The following is a 16,385-nucleotide window of genomic DNA, read 5'->3' on the forward strand; positions in this document are numbered from 1 at the left end:
TAAGTGTTAGTGCAATATATGGCTTTAAAATGATTCATGATTTTTTAGAAATGTAACTTCTGTCGCTAGTTTAAATCGACACCCAATACCATAGAAGCTGATTATGTTGCAACTTAATCGGTAATGCAATGAAAACATAACATAAACGATTATGCATGCAAGCATAATATGAAATACGATTAATATTAATATTTTTATTTTTTCCACATATCAAATAACTTTAATTCGTGTAAAAAAAACAACTTTAGTAAAATATTTCTCCCTGCTTTCACTATACTTTTGTTCAACCAAAACAATCTCTATTCCCACCCAATTTTTTTTTATTTTTTTATAACCTACCTACTTTTCATCCATCTATTTTTTCTCCCCCATCACACCCAGCTGAATTTTAATATGGAAACTTTTTCCTTACTTGTAAGGTCATATCAAAGTAGAATTAATTATAGGAAAATATTTGTAAAAGGAAAAGCTAACGCCCAGGTAAAAGTGCCAATAAAGACACATAATTTACTATTGCGAGAGAGAGAAAAAAAATCTAAAGAAATAAAATTAAGTTCTAACGTACATTTGATTAAGCTGACTAGAAAACAAGTCAAACAACAAAAGAAAAGAAAAGAAAAAAGAGTTGATGTGGAAGTGTAGAACTATAATATCAAAGAATGAAAATCATAGTTAGTGCTCCTACGTACTCCTTAAAAGAAGACTTTAAACAGGAAAATAAATAAATATAGGACGGAAGGGCAACAAAGTTAAAGGCAATAAAATATATAAAAACCATATATACTGTTCATGAATATGTATAGACAATAGTATAAAAATCATATATGTTATTTGATCTTAATTTAATTTCAAAAATTATATAGAGGAAAGTTATTCCTCACTTATATATTTTATATTAATTTTATTTTTAGTTGATATGAAACTTTTTTTTTTCTATCAATAATATATATTGAGAAAAGAAATATAATTTTTTTTATTAAATAATGACATAATACGTTTGTTAACAGGGTTCATTAATTATATTTAATAAAAAAATGTCTTTTTTTCCTTTTAAAATAAGATTTAATTACTCATATTCTTTGCACATACTTTACATTTAGTTCCAATATTTAAAAATAATTTATGTTAGTCTCTACATATATCATTTTTTATTTTTTTAGTTCTTATAAAATATAAGCAAAAAAATAAATTCTGTGTAATGAATTAATTAAAATATAAATAAATTTTAACTAATTTTCTTCTATTTACTTGGAGTTTTATTTCTTACAACGTTTTCTTTTTTATCCTATGCAATTAAATGTAAAGGATATTTTAGAAAATGAATTATTTTTTTATTGAGATTATCAAAATTAAATGATATTAACTTTTTTTTAATGAATCTGAATTATTATTTTTTTATATCTGAGTCTTGAGTACACATCATTTTTATCCCTTTTAATTAGTTCCTACCATGCATTTAAATTTATAAGGATTAAATAGATTATTTATAAGTATAGAAGCTAAATGATAAAGTATGCGCAAGTGTTTTTTAAACTGAAGTATTAGCATAAAGCATACACAACAATATTAGCATATAGTAGGCACAACGATTGGAGTAAGAGATGCATTGTTTACTGATTTGTGCAAGGATAGGATTTTTTTATTTTATTTTTACTAACAGATATAAAGATATAATCCTGATTATGAATACTAGTTAATTAAGAAATGTACACCAAATCAATTTAATTGATATGATTCCCAAAAGGTAAGAATTTTCTATAATTAAGCAATCTTATTATTACAGTATTATATCCATTTTTTTTATAATTAAGCAATCACATAAATAAATATGAACTAATACAACTAAAAAATCAAATGAATAATTAAATCTTGAAATAGAATATGAATTTAATTTATTCATGTTACTAATACAAAATGTTTTTATAAAGTCATTTAATAAGAATTTTTTGGTAATCACTTAGGACTTTTAACCCTTCAATAGGTCCTTTTAATCGATTATTTATGTGACTAATTATTAGTCTAAAACTTAATCACAGTTGAGATTTTATACTCTTTCCCAAAATATATTTTATAGGGATTAAACTCAAATATAGTATTTCATTACAAATTTAGGTATGTTACCAATTGAGCTACACCAATTAAGATGACTTCAATAAGATGTTGTAATGAAATAATTTCTTATTAAATATTGAATTAGTTATTCTATCATATTATTTTATTCGCTGATAAGATATTACGGTCAAATAATTTACTAAATATCTGTATAAAAATATTCTATACTCATATAATATTAAATATATCGTGTTATTTAACAAAAGAACATTCAAAATCTAAACTCTTTCGTGCAATGAATGAAGCATAAAAACTACACTACATTTACTCCTTTGTACTAGTTTAAAATTTAGAACAAAAGTTGTCATCGTGAATAAGTGGCCAGTTTACTCAGTCATAGGTTCGACCATATCACCAAATATTTGGCCTGAGCAGCCACATCGATTCAGCACCCTGTTTATGCATGTAACGAAATGAAACGTTGATTATTTATTTGATTTAATTGTTTTTTTTTGTCTCAGTGTGATTATATGATTTTGATTCCACATGTTCTAATTAATTACATCATCTGTGTTCATCAAGTTTTCTCCTATTAACAATTAAATTTCTTCATCCTGATTTTATCCACGGTTAAACGGAATTAACTTATAAATCAAACTGAGCATAATATGACGATAAATAAATATAATATACCAACAAAAAAACATAGAATAATATTTAAACTACAATAACCTAAAAGATTACTATGACTAAATTAACTTAATTATCATATTGATCATATACTTTAGGTAAATTATTATTTTTATGAGAACAGTTAACAATAAAAGAATGTCTTTTCATTCTCAAGAAACGATCATTGACCTAAATGTTAAATGAAATAATGGATAGCTAAAGAACCTAATGTACGAAATACTAAGAGAAAATATATGTAGCTGTATATTAGAAAGTCAAATACTCAATTAATGCAATTAAAATCTGAAGAAGCGAAATCACGTAATCATAAGTAGATAAGAGACTGAAAATATGTAATTAAACCTATTGATTTTCGTGGACGAGCTATTAGTATAAAAAAAAAGCTATTAGTTGAACTCATTTTTTTTCTTTCTTTTCATGAAGACTTAATAAGCTTCACATAGATTTTAAGTAATTAAGCAATAAGCGTGGGGGTTATTGATAAGTGGTGTGCACATCATCACATAGATTCCAAGCACCGTGATTAGTGACAACTTGGCTTGGATAACAAAGAGATAAAGATGGCCAACCATTTTAGTGTTTTTTTTTTCTTTCTTCGTTACTTATTCCTTTCCATGACATAATGGTCACTTTGCTGTTGTTGATGGCTATGAAATTGACTTCCTCTTCTTAATTTGATCTTTTCCTTCTTCTTTTTTTCATTTCCAACGTGGAAATTATTCTTCCCACGTAATAATGACCTGGAAACTCTTGTAATAGTTATCCTTTTGCTGCCCATTGCTTCAACATTGTCAAGGGATACACAGTATTTGACAAAAACAAACAAGAAACGATAAAATAATAGGATACTTTTTAGTAACAGTTAATAAATAAATAAATGAAATTTCTAGATTCAACCAAGATTAGATTATTAAATTTTAATAAGTTTGTATTAATGTTTTGCATCAAATATATGCAAAAAATCATCCAGGATAAAAAAGTCATGAGATTCTACCAAATTTGTAGTATTTGATTATCATTAATACTCTTGATATATGATTGTTTATGTAAATTTAGTTTTGATGTTTTCAACTTTTCATAATTTAAAATCATATACTATCTATATGTACCCCAAAAATATCATATACTATCTTGATTAATTTGATGTCTGTGCCTTTCTGTCCTGTTCTCTACACACTTTTCTAAAACCCAATCATTGTTTCAGGAAAATCAATGGCTTTTGAAAGCCTTTTGAGTTTTGAGTTGAAAGATAAAATGCAGTTGCTTATACGGTTTGTTTTACTCAATTACTAATTATTTTAATACAATTTCTTAAAAATAATATTCCTTTTGTTACAGAAAAATAATATTTCTTTCTATCTCATTATAATTATCATTCTAAATTATTTTACAGAAACAATTTTTTAATAAATTAATAAGAAAACAAAAAATTTACAAAATTAATCATATCATTAGTGATTTATTTTTAGTTTTCGTTGTCTTATCATCACTTTGCTGTTGATGGCTAAGAAATTGACTTCCTTTTCATAACATAACAATTATTATTTGAAAAATTAATTTTCTTCTTAATGACTAATTATGGATAGGAGGAAGTACTACTATTTTGCTTATAGTAAGAGGAACGCATTCCATAAAAAAACAAACATGAGCTTGTAATCAAAATCAGTATCTAACCAATTATAGAAGTGGATATTCATAAAATTCAGTGGAATTTTTAAATTAGGCATCATGAAAACCATAACCATCATTCAATACACAGCACGTGAGCCCCTCTTTCAGAAACTGACGTCTCTTACACAGTTTCACTTTGAAGATAGACGATGAATTATTAAACATTCATTGTTTGTTATTATTACGGGTTATTTGGATCCTACTTCTTTTAAGAGTTTAAAAGATTTAAACATAGGATTTATGTTAAATATATTGAATAAGTAATAATTTACATGAAAAGGGCGTGTGAAGATTTATATTAGCCTTTAATTTTAGTACATTGTCATTTTTAAGATTTTTAAATTTTAGTTAATTAAAAATTATTTATTATTAACTGAAATTTATTACAAATGACAAATCTTTCAAAATACATACATATATCATTAAAGTGCAGTTTGTATGTTTCAAGAATACATTTTTCATACATATAATTAATAACTAATAAGTGAACTTTAATTTAACATACTTAAAACTTAAAAGGCTTACTTATCAATTGTAATATTTTTTTTGGAAAGAATTGTAAGAATTTTTGTTAATAATATACATCCCTGTCACTTTTATTCTTTTCAAAAATATTTTTTCGTATGGTTTGTAAATTTACATAAAGTAGATATATGTAATTTTTATAGAACAAGGGCCAAAATAGAAAACTTAGTACATAAAACAACAAAATAAAAATAAATATATAAGAGTAAGTAATATTAATTTTGGGAAGATTTAAATTTGATTATCTTATTCAATTATTAGGCATTTTTCTAAAAGCAAATATTAATCATTGCTTTTAAAGATTTTGATTCAAAAATTAAAAGTTTTTTTTTTGGGAAATAATATTAATACGCTCTATCACAATTTTTAATGAATTTCTAATAACAAATTAAAAATCGTTTTATTATTTATTTCTTAACGAAAGACTTATAATAAAAAATAAAAAAAGAATTTCGGTTTCGCAAATTATATATTCTAATAAATTTCATGATCACCCCACGCGCATCTGCAGCAGGTGGAAATACTCTCCAGTCTCCACCGCGAAGACGCAACCAGCATCCAAAAACTCCAAACGTAAAAATAAGAAAGGAAAGTCTGAAAACTATATATTCTTCGTAAAATTATTTATAAATTTTCATTTTCTCATCTCACTTTAAACTGATTTTTTTTAAAATTTCATATTTTTCTAGTTGATTTTAAAAATAACGTTGGATACACTCATTACATTCTTTTCTGACTGATAAAAAGATCACATATTACATATTTTTACCCCAGGCCATGTTTCATGTTTAGCATTTAACCATTATTAAATCCATCACTCTGAATCTCTGACAATATATAACATAAGATTTATAGGTGGAGAAATAAACTTACTCAACTTCACTCTTGTGATAATTGAAAGATGATGGCTATCAACATATATATCATTTTGCTAAAATGAATGTCGATAATAATATTTAATCTATGAACCACGGACACTTTAGTTTTTTGTTGTGTTTGGTGTTCGACACGCGTCCGTGTTAGTATTTGACATCGACACGACATTTATATTACGTTTTATATTTTAAACATTACAAATGTTTATATGTCTGTATCCATGTTGTGTCTCGTGTTCGTGTTTGTGTCGGTGCTTTAGTATATTGAATTGCTTGATCTACCACCTTCTTAGATCAATTTTCTGACACATGCTAATAGGGAAATAACGTTATACATGTCTTGGTGCGTTGTTTTTGTCCTAAAGTTCCAGTGTGTAAAACTTCTGTAATTTGATCTAACATAAAGAATATGGTTCAATTATAAGCTAATTTGTACGAAGATAAATTGAAAGGTAAAGTGTGGCATTTTCTATAATTATACATATTCTGTTATATGTCTGATTACAATTTCTTATTTTGAACTGTGTACTTAACGAGGGTATCTTAACTTTTAAACGGAACAGAGTATTTCGAAAGAGGAAGTAGATTATAAACAAGAAATTAAATGATGAAATATGAATGCACATAAGATAAAAATTTTTTTGACAGCTGCATATAAGAAAAGATATATTTTGAGAACCGGGGTTTAATGCTTTATTAATTACTAAAATCAAGTAAATGTAGTATTAATTAATAATATAAAACAATTTTATATTATGATTGAATCACAATCTTAAATTAGTTAAATATATGATAAAAGTTATTCACCTCTATAAAATAATTAAGAGTGTGTTTGAAAATCCATTTTCAAATAAAAATTTTCACTTTTTAAAGCATAGAAATGAGAAGCAACAATCCGTTGAACAAGAGTTTGAAGAAGGTTTAGAATTACAAAGCAAGCACACTTAAAAAAAAATCATATTAATAGTACTTTTTAATTAACTAAGAATGTAAATTTTTTATACTATCAATATCAATATATAACTATTAAACTTTTAAAAGATACTTACAATTGTGACAATATCCAGAATGTGATAATTTATTTTATATGAAAGAATATATGCTAATTTGAACAAGCAACTGACTTGTGCTCTAACAAAGGAGATAAAAAAGTTGGAATCAAATTACCTTTTCTCAGGTCTTCTTCAAGGTTGGAATAATTTCCAACGACATAACACAAAAGCACACCATTAACGGGAAACATATACATACATGTATTCCATGGCAAAAAATAACAGATGAAAGCAGAACCAAGCAACAATTTTTTATTATTTTTTATTTATGTTAAATAATCTAAGACGATAATTATAATAAAACAAAAATATTTAATAAACAAGATTGGTAAGAATTTAAGATTAAGATTACAAATTTACAATAATCTTAACTATTCATGGAATGCAAGCAAAGCAGAGAGAAGGCACGCGCCGTCGTTGGCGCGTGGAAACGACAACTCTGGCATTCTGAAAATAACTTTACAGAGTAGATATATATGACTTGACTTCATTTTTCTTGCACACCCTTTTCCTTTGTTTATAGAAAGAGAGAGAAAGAGAACAGTGAGACACAGAACACAGATAGAGAGAGTAGTGTTTCAGAGACAACCTCTTACCTTCGTCATTGAACCTTTCCAAATTTGCCTGTCTTTTTTTCCTTGTTCCCAGCTCCTTCTTTTACAAAGGTTAGGGTTTTACGCAAGTTTCAACTACTTAACAATAATAATTATTAGTTTATTATTATTATAAGCCAAATTCCCCTTTTTGATGCAATGCTATGTGTGTGCTTACGTTTCCTTCTTTTTCATCAATCTCATACGCCAAGTTTTATTTTTTCCTTCAGCACACCTCCAGCAATAGTAACTACTTCTTCTTAGTAGAATCTCAAAGCAAATTCTCAGCATTTGCCAACCTTGTTCTGCTCTTCACTTAACTTTCCTACAAGTAAGTTCATTTCATTGTTTTATTTTGTTTTGTTTAGTTTTCAGATTTTATCTTTTCTTGGTCATGCTTAATGCTTGGAATCTAAGTTGCATTTTATTTCATTGTTTTTTTATATTGGGGTGTGTTTCGCATATTTATGGTTTGTGAATGGAATCATGGGGTGTGCATTTTTTTTATTGGTAGGTTGGATTTGTTGAGGTGGTCGAAAATAGCTTCAAGGGGGTTGACCTGGTTCTTCTTCTGTTTTTGGAGGATGCTTCTGTGATTGAGTTCACTGAGAGGTGTGTACTGAAGATTAAAGGATGAGGTGGAGATCAATGGGTTGGAAGAGATCTGGTTTGGAGTGGAAGAGGGTGAAGATCTATGAACAACTTCTATTGGTATATTTGTTGATCTGCACAATTCAGACTTCAAGTGCAGCCACTGATCCCACTGATGGTAAGGATTCTCACTCTTTTTGGCCTTTGGCATTTTGTGTGGTTTCCCTAGTGAATGATTGAGGATTCTGTGGTCACACAAGTGTAGTGGTTAGCTGATAGTGCAGTCTTCTGGGTCTTTTTTTTTATTTTTTTATTTTTAATATCATAGTTTGTTTGTGTGTGTGCGTTTCACTGTTTCTCAATGGTGGTTAAAGTCTATCTTCTTTTCTCATATCTACTGGCTATCAAATAGGATTTCATGCGTTGTATTGTATGATGAATTGGTGATGCTTTGGGGTTGATAACCTACTTCCCCCTTTAAACTGAACTGTTACAATTTGTGTTCCTGCTGTGCCTATTCAGTCTACTCTACAGTTAATTTTTATGTTGAAATGTCCTTAATTTAATATTATAATTTTACTATTTGCCTTTTGTTTTAATGTCTAATTGGTCTGTTGTAATCAACCTCATCTGGTGGGAAAAGACTTCTGTTGTTTGTTTTGTTTGTTTAATTTTCTGATATTGAATGCTGATTGTGCTATGTTAGAATGTTCTGCCTTGTCTTGATTGATGTGTGGAGGGTCACTGAACTGTGTGGCTGTGAACTAGAACAGAAAATTTATGAATTATTGCTTTTAACATTTTTTTGATTTGTTATGTCATATATCTGAAGTCTATAGTCTAAAATTTTTTGATTGTATCAGTTGCTGCAATTAATAGCTTATACATTGCACTGGGATCCCCTGTTTTGCCTGGGTGGGTTGCTAGTGGAGGAGATCCATGTGGAGAAGGTTGGCAAGGCATTCTGTGTAATGGATCATTCATACAAAAAATGTATGTTATACTGTTATCCCTTTGACTTGACTCTTCATGTTGATTTGTTTATTGACATCTCTCATAATAGATGATCATGAATTTTCTTATCATCTTATTTATGACAGAGTTCTAAATGGTGCAAATTTGGGAGGAGAACTGGGAGATAAACTGTCAACTTTTGTTTCAATCTCAGTAATGTAAATAGAAATTTCTCTCTCTCTCTCTCGGCATTTACCTGTTTGTGTTCATGCACATATGCATGAACATCTGTATGTTTGTGCATCTGTAGCATTTTCACCAGTTCATGAATTTCAGTGGTTATTCTTCTCATAGTGCATATATATTGCTTCTGCAACCTCTTTACTGTTTGCTATGTATTTTGGAGTTAGTGATCTAAGCAGCAACAACATTGGAGGAAATATTCCATCCAGTTTGCCAGTTACCTTGAGAAACTTGTATGTAATAATCTAACTCTGTGATACTAGCTATTCCCAACAATTTGTGCAAAAAGACATGATGGATTGTATTTGCAGTTTTCTTGCAGCCAACCAGTTCACTGGAAGTATTCCGGCATCTTTATCCACTTTGACTGGACTGACAGACATGTGAGTTTGTTGCTTCTCCTGTTTTATATTAAATTTGAATGGTAGGTGATGTTAAATGTTATGCTAGTTCATCCAAATTATATTGAATTATCTCCTTTCAGGTCTCTCAACGAAAACTTTTTAACTGGAGAAATACCAGATGCTTTTCAGTCACTTACGCAATTGATCAATCTGTATGGCCCCATTTTAATTTAGACAATTTGGATGAAGATTCTTTGCTTCATTATATTTATACATTGAAATATTTGATGGAGGAATTAACTGTTGTGCAGAGATTTATCTCAAAATAATTTGAGTGGGAAATTGCCTCCTTCTATGGATAACTTGTTGGCTCTGACCACCCTGTTAGTATTTTTTCTTAGCAAGATCAAATTATGACCTTCTATTTTCTATATCAATCAAACTCACTATTTCCTTGTTGGCAGACGCTTACAGAACAATCAACTGTCTGGGACACTTGATGTTTTACAAGACCTTCCTCTGAAAGATTTGTACTTCTCTTAACCATATTTCATGATATATTAGTTTATAAAGCTGTTTTTATTATGAATTGGGAGCTTTAAAAATGCGTATAGGATTAGATGCTGTCTTTCTAAATGTTAGTATTTCTTGATTCTCTGTTAAATTTATGATTATTTTGTCCTGTTTGAGCAGGAATGTTGAGAACAACCAGTTTGCTGGCCCAATACCTCCAAAGTTGCTAAGCATCCCTGCCTTCAGGTGAAAGTCTTACAAAATCAAGGACTTTACATATTTTGCTTCTTTATGCTTAAATGGGGCATTATCTTGAATTAGAAAATGTGAAAATGGACATGGAAAACTAGGCGATTCGGATCATCTTTTCTTGAAATTTTATCTGATTCTTGTTAATTTCAGAGTTTTCCAGTGTTGCAATTAAGCAAAGATAGGAATTTATATGGCTGAAAGAGAATAAATAATATTTTGATGTAGGTCATTCAGCAGAATTTCAGAAGCATGGTGACTCTATTAAATACCCAATTAGATGTTGTCTCCAGTTAATTGACCTGGAAAAAAGAAACACGGTATTTATGATAAGTCTCAAGAGTCAAGATTTCACACAATTTCCAATTTAGATAAGATACACTTCTTTTGCACCCAGATTGGTGATGAGGATATTAGCTTGTGTGGTGTATACTGGTGCTTTAAAATAGTGATTCTGTGACTATTGAGAAAATTGAAGTGTTCATTCCTAGTGTGAAGTTTCTTTTATTCTCAATATTTACTGATTTTGATCACATCAGAAATTTGAATTTGAAGAATATATAGTTATTTTGTAGCTTTAGTTATTAAAGAATAAAGATGATATTTGTTATGCAGACAAGCTGGAAACCCATTTAATGTTAGTGGTAGTACTACAACTCCTGCTTCTTCTCCTCGCTCCCCAGCAATAGCACCACCAGGAACTCCGGTTTCTGGGACACCACCATCTTCAGGCCGTGTACCTACTAAACAGGCTGATGGACCAACTGCAGCAAATGAATCACATACTGGGAAATCCAAAAAATCCACAAAAAGGGTGGTTTGGATATCTATTGCTAGTGTGTTGGGATTCATTATTTTGTTACTAGGATTTATTCTCTTTATTCCAAGGTGTAGCAGAAGAGAACGGGATGACAGAAGATCCAAGCGACATCAAATTGGTGCATATGGAGGTGAAAGACAAAGTGCTAGGGATTTAGTCCAACCACGTAGTCAAATGGAAAAAGGCAAATAAATATACCTTGGTCCTTCATTTAGTTTATTATTTAACATTTAATTGTTCATTGGAAGGATTATCCAGTTTAAACATTTTAATTTTTAAACAATTTTAATTTATTACAACAGTACCAGTAGGGGATGTTCCAAAGCCAAAAGAGGGTCATCATGCTGAGAGCCGGAGAACTTGGGTTAATCCAAATCCACAGGGTGAGCAAGAGAAGGATGTGCATAGAATGGAAACAATACCAAAGCCAAGACAGCATGAGATAGATATGAATACACTAGAAGTATATTCAATGCCTCCTCCTCCTCCTCCTCCCCCTCCACCCCCACCCCCACCCCCACCACCTCCCCCGCCTCCACCCCCGCCTCCTCCTCCTCCTCCTCCTCCTCCAACTGAGAAGGTGATTGTTGAGCCAGCCTCATCCAGTAGAGGGACTAATGTCAATCCACCCATTAGAAGTTCAGTTCCTCCTCCCACTTTTGCAAAATTTTTTGCCATTGCATCCCTTCAACAGTATACAAATAGCTTTTCTGAAGAAAATCTTATAGGAGGAGGCATGCTGGGTAATGTGTATAGAGCAGAGCTTCCTAATGGCCAGGTAGGATTGTTGCTTTTATTAATTACATTGATTATGTTCTGTCTTCTTTGACTTTTATCACCCTTAAATAGCCAATAATGGTTACATTAATGTGATTGATACATTGTCTTTTTTTTTTTTGGTAGTCTCAAATTTTCATTTAGCTGAACAGATGATATTCATTGTTTTCCTATTTGTTCTTGTTTCAACATTCCTGGTCTGATGTCAAATGTAGTGTAGAAAGCGTGCAAATTTTCTATTGATGCAGTTTGTGGTTTGTTTTCTGATGATTAATGTTGCATGATAATGTGTATTTCACACATTAGAATGTTTTTCTTAAAAAAAAAACTTGTACGAGAATGATCTTCCCCCAAGAAGCAGTTGTGGTGTATGCATCCATGGCTCCCTCTTCTTTTTGCTAACACAAATGTCTGCTAGTTCCATGCTTCTTGAACAACTTAAACTATATAAGATTGTTAATTCAATATTTTGTGAAGGTTTTTCTTGGATGACATGGTAAATAGCTAAATGCATATGTTGATCTATCAAAGGTTTAACTACCAATATGTGTGGATCACATCTTGATTCTGATCTCTCTGTTTCCCTTTCACTTGCTAAAATAATCATTTTGTGTTCTCACTTCATTGGATTCATATTTGACACTTGCCTCTTTCTTTATAAATTGTCAGTTACTTGCTGTAAAGAAACTGGACAAGAGAGCCTCCGCACACCAGAAGGATGATGAATTTCTTAAATTGATAAATAGTATTGACAGAATACGGCATGCAAATGTTGTTGAACTTGTTGGATACTGTTCAGAGCATGGTCAAAGACTTCTGATCTATGAGTACTGCAGTAATGGATCACTGTTTGATGCACTCCACTCAGATGATGACTTCAAAACAAGACTCTCGTGGAATTCTCGTATTCGGATATCACTTGGGGCAGCCAGAGCCTTAGAGTAAGTCGAGTAACGATTATCATCAAGAAAAAATTGCTCAAGCTTGTTATTGTAGCTTACAATGGGTTCAAAGTTTTTTGTTGTCAAATTCTAGTTTGTCCTGCCTTAATTTTTCATATGTCCTCAATGAATAAATTTAAAGCTGAAAGTATTTGTTCAAAAACTTAATCGGTAATGAGGTAATTATGTTTCAACCTTACTAGAACTTTCTGAAGTGTAAATTGGTAAAGCATCATGCTTTCCCTCAAATCTCAATGCTTCTTGATGTGGATCTTACTGTTTTTCAAAATACATTATGCTCTATTCTCTGAAAGAGATTATAAATAGTTAAACACCATTTTCAAGAACCAATTGAACCCAAAAACATAAGCTGTTGATTCTGACCAAATAATGGTCTGTCTAAGAAATCTCTATCAGTCCCTTTAGAGAGCTATAGGATTTTTTAGACAAATAAATGAAGCTTATGCAAAAACATAATTGGAAGTTGAGGAGTTGGAACTTTTATTTCTTTGTTTTAAGATATTTAAAAAATACAAGATTTGAGGTTCTAAATCTAATACTTCTTTGTCCTTTAACAAGATATCTGCATGAGCAATGTCAGCCACCTGTAGTACATAGAAATTTGAAGTCTGCCAATATTCTCCTTGATGATGATCTATCCGTGCGGGTCTCTGATTGTGGTTTAGCTCCATTAATAGCTTCAGGATCTGTCAGTCAGGTAAGACATGATTTGATATTGTAAAAGTTGTTTCAACATTATGAGGGAAATGATTAAATTTTTACTGGGACGGTTGATGTACCTCATACTATGGTAGGAGGATTTATTGTTGAATAGCATATCATTAAATATGTCAATGTAGTTTGCATAACAAGTCTGTTAATATTCTGTGTTGTTAGCTCTCGGGGAACCTGTTAACTGCTTATGGCTATGGAGCTCCTGAATTTGAGTCTGGAATTTACACATATCAAAGTGATGTGTACAGCTTTGGAGTGATTATGTTAGAACTTTTGACTGGCCGTCCATCGCACGATAGGTGAGAATGCATAACCAAAGTACTTCAGTAATCTGTTTGGCTTTTTATCCAGTTAATTCATTATTTGGAACATCTTGGACAGGACACGACCACGAGGGGAGCAATTTCTGGTCAGATGGGCAGTTCCTCAACTACATGATATCGATGCGTTATCAAGGATGGTTGATCCTTCATTAAATGGAAATTACCCTGCAAAATCATTGTCAAATTTTGCAGACATTATCTCTAGATGCCTTCAGGTGACCCTTTGTCTATGTGAACTTAAACTCCAGTTATTATTAGCTTATTTATCTTTATTCCATGGAATTAAATTAATTTCTTGCCTTGAATGTATGTAATGCAGTCTGAGCCAGAATTTAGGCCAGCAATGTCCGAGGTCGTCCTATACTTGCTAAATATGATAAGGAAGGAGTCTCAGCAAACTGAATCAAATGAAAAATGAGAAAGGTAGTGACATTTGTTTGTGAATTTATCATAATGTGCAGAGATGAGAGATCCACTTGCTGAATATCAACTTGTAGAGATGTCATGTCGTCTGAGGGGAGCCCAATTAGTTGTCTCCATGCTTCATTATTCCCTACTAACCTATTCAACATTCACATGCCAAGTTCTACCAAGAGTTTTGTCCAATCAAAAACTTAAGAGAATGGTAGTGACCAACCTCATATTTGTAGTCTTATGATATCTGATAATTTCATAGTGGATTAAAATATGCCATATTAATATTGTAGAGACGTGCCAACTAACCCATTTGTTTGATAATTGTTTCCCAAGTCTTGATAGCAAATGTAATTCCGTTGTGGCATCCTTGTGGTTTTTAGGTTCATCCTTCGTAATAAAAGTTTGTTGATCATTTGTATTAAATCACAGACAAGCATTGTAATTTATTGATTGTTCTTTGTACACTACAAAAAGATGTTAGGATAAAATCATTGTATTTTGGTCTTTGAAAGATCAGGACTTATTCATTTTAGGTCCAAAATAATTGTTATCAAGGTATCTGGATTTTTAATTTGTCAGTATATTTAGTTCTTGCGTTAACTAACCTTGAGGTTGCATTTTTTTTTTCTTTTGGTGTGACTGTACATTAGTGGCAATAGGGTTTGAATAAAGGATTTAATGTAAACTACTCAAATTTCTCACCACTATGAACCTGATTGGATGCAAGGCTAAAAGTCCTGTTGACAGCTTTTGAGAGCCTTTTTACTTGAAAAAAACTCTATTTTCTGTAGAAAAACTCTCATAAGCACATATATCTTTAGCCCTAAATTAACTCTAATGGATCGTTGGCCTAAATGAACTCTTATATAAGGTATACTCGAGGATTTGTTTATTTAAAAAAAGATGATGATTTAGATGCTTAAAAAATGAAAACAGAACAAATCCAGAAATTAAATGATTCACCTGAAAAAGTAGGCATAAGCTCCACTTTTATAGAAGAATTAGCATCCCTAAACTACAAAATAAGATTGCAGACTTCGGACAACCAACCACAGAAACAATACAGCTTGCTGTTGGAACACTTGCTATATTTTCTATATAAGAATTCCATATGAATATATAAAACGTGAACTTCTTAAAAAAAATCAGATAAAGACTAACATGGATATTAGTTATGCATGGGCATCATAAATATATAAAAAGGTGAACTTAGAAAACAAATCAAGGCCTCCCAAATTAATCATAATATAATTAATAAATAAAAGAAAAAAATTAAAACAATGTGTCTCGTGATCAATAATTAATTACATGAAGTCCTTCATTCTTCTCTTTCAAAACTTCCATTATAATCAGCCCCACCATGCCAATCCAACAATTTCTTCTTCATTTTGCTTATTATAATTTACAGATGTATATTGAAATTTGTAAAAGTACTTTCCAAACTTAATCCCAAAACATAACCTTATATTGCAACACCAACAAATCAACATTGTGATTGAGTAATGACCTGACACTGAAATTATTTGGCAACTTCATTCAGTTCTTGCTCATCGTTAAGGTATCTAACACTGAAGTTTCCACCTCAATGCTAAAGCTCCTAGAGGAGAATATTGTACATATTCTAAGACAGTGGGAATTTCAATTCAGGAGTTGGAGGTGGGAAACTGATTATAGAGCTATATCTACTTGAGATGTTAAGCATTGGATTGGATGATTCAGGGAAACCTCGTGGTTTGGTGGGGATTACTTTGAGATTGATCTTTAGCGTGTGAATCATGGAAATAAAGGTGTCTGATATTTCTGTTGTTGCTTTTGTAAGTTTTAAGAAATAAAGTTGATGTTACATGGGCGATCTTATGTTAACTAGTATTGCATCACCATCTCCAATAAGTATTAGGTACCACCAATTAACACATGTACAATGACTAACTCTGACTAAAGATTTAAAATCTCCTGATCAATTTCCTCCTTTCAGATTTAACGAAACCAACATCTAATTTTTCAAGGAGTAAAATGA

General features: G+C 30.7%; 1 protein-coding gene across 2 annotated transcripts; it reads left to right on the plus strand.

Annotated features, from left to right (window-relative positions):
* The first annotated feature begins 7,367 nt into the window (after positions 1 to 7,367).
* LOC114417243 (protein STRUBBELIG-RECEPTOR FAMILY 3-like) lies at positions 7,368 to 14,949 on the plus strand. Of its 2 annotated transcripts, XM_028382377.1 has the most exons (18): positions 7,368 to 7,533; positions 7,692 to 7,792; positions 7,976 to 8,230; positions 8,916 to 9,045; positions 9,153 to 9,224; positions 9,417 to 9,482; positions 9,561 to 9,632; positions 9,734 to 9,805; positions 9,905 to 9,976; positions 10,058 to 10,123; positions 10,287 to 10,352; positions 10,971 to 11,359; positions 11,478 to 11,953; positions 12,622 to 12,893; positions 13,473 to 13,611; positions 13,791 to 13,927; positions 14,010 to 14,166; positions 14,271 to 14,949. In XM_028382377.1, exons 3-18 carry the CDS (start codon positions 8,095 to 8,097, stop codon positions 14,367 to 14,369), a joined length of 2,421 nt encoding a protein of 806 aa, XP_028238178.1. In that variant the 5' UTR covers positions 7,368 to 7,533; positions 7,692 to 7,792; positions 7,976 to 8,094; the 3' UTR covers positions 14,370 to 14,949. The 2 variants fall into 2 exon arrangements, with proteins under 2 accessions (XP_028238178.1, XP_028238179.1); XM_028382378.1 differs by lacking the exons at positions 7,368 to 7,533; positions 7,692 to 7,792; positions 7,976 to 8,230; positions 8,916 to 9,045 and having other exon boundaries at positions 9,417 to 9,486.
* The last annotated feature ends 1,436 nt before the right edge of the window (positions 14,950 to 16,385 follow it).

Source organism: Glycine soja, chromosome 6, assembly GCF_004193775.1.
Source record: "Glycine soja cultivar W05 chromosome 6, ASM419377v2, whole genome shotgun sequence".
Lineage (NCBI taxonomy): Eukaryota > Viridiplantae > Streptophyta > Magnoliopsida > Fabales > Fabaceae > Glycine > Glycine soja.

What these genes read in the sequence shown, in the direction of transcription:
- LOC114417243 (XM_028382377.1), top strand. Translation starts at nt 8,095, where the DNA reads ATGAGGTGGAGATCAATGGGTTGGAAGAGATCTGGTTTGGAGTGGAAG. An exon ending in TTGACTGGACTGACAGACAT is followed by an intron (nt 9,633 to 9,733) that starts GTGAGTTTGTTG and finishes ATCTCCTTTCAG; the next exon opens with GTCTCTCAACGAAAACTTTT. An exon ending in CTAAGCATCCCTGCCTTCAG is followed by an intron (nt 10,353 to 10,970) that starts GTGAAAGTCTTA and finishes TTTGTTATGCAG; the next exon opens with ACAAGCTGGAAACCCATTTA.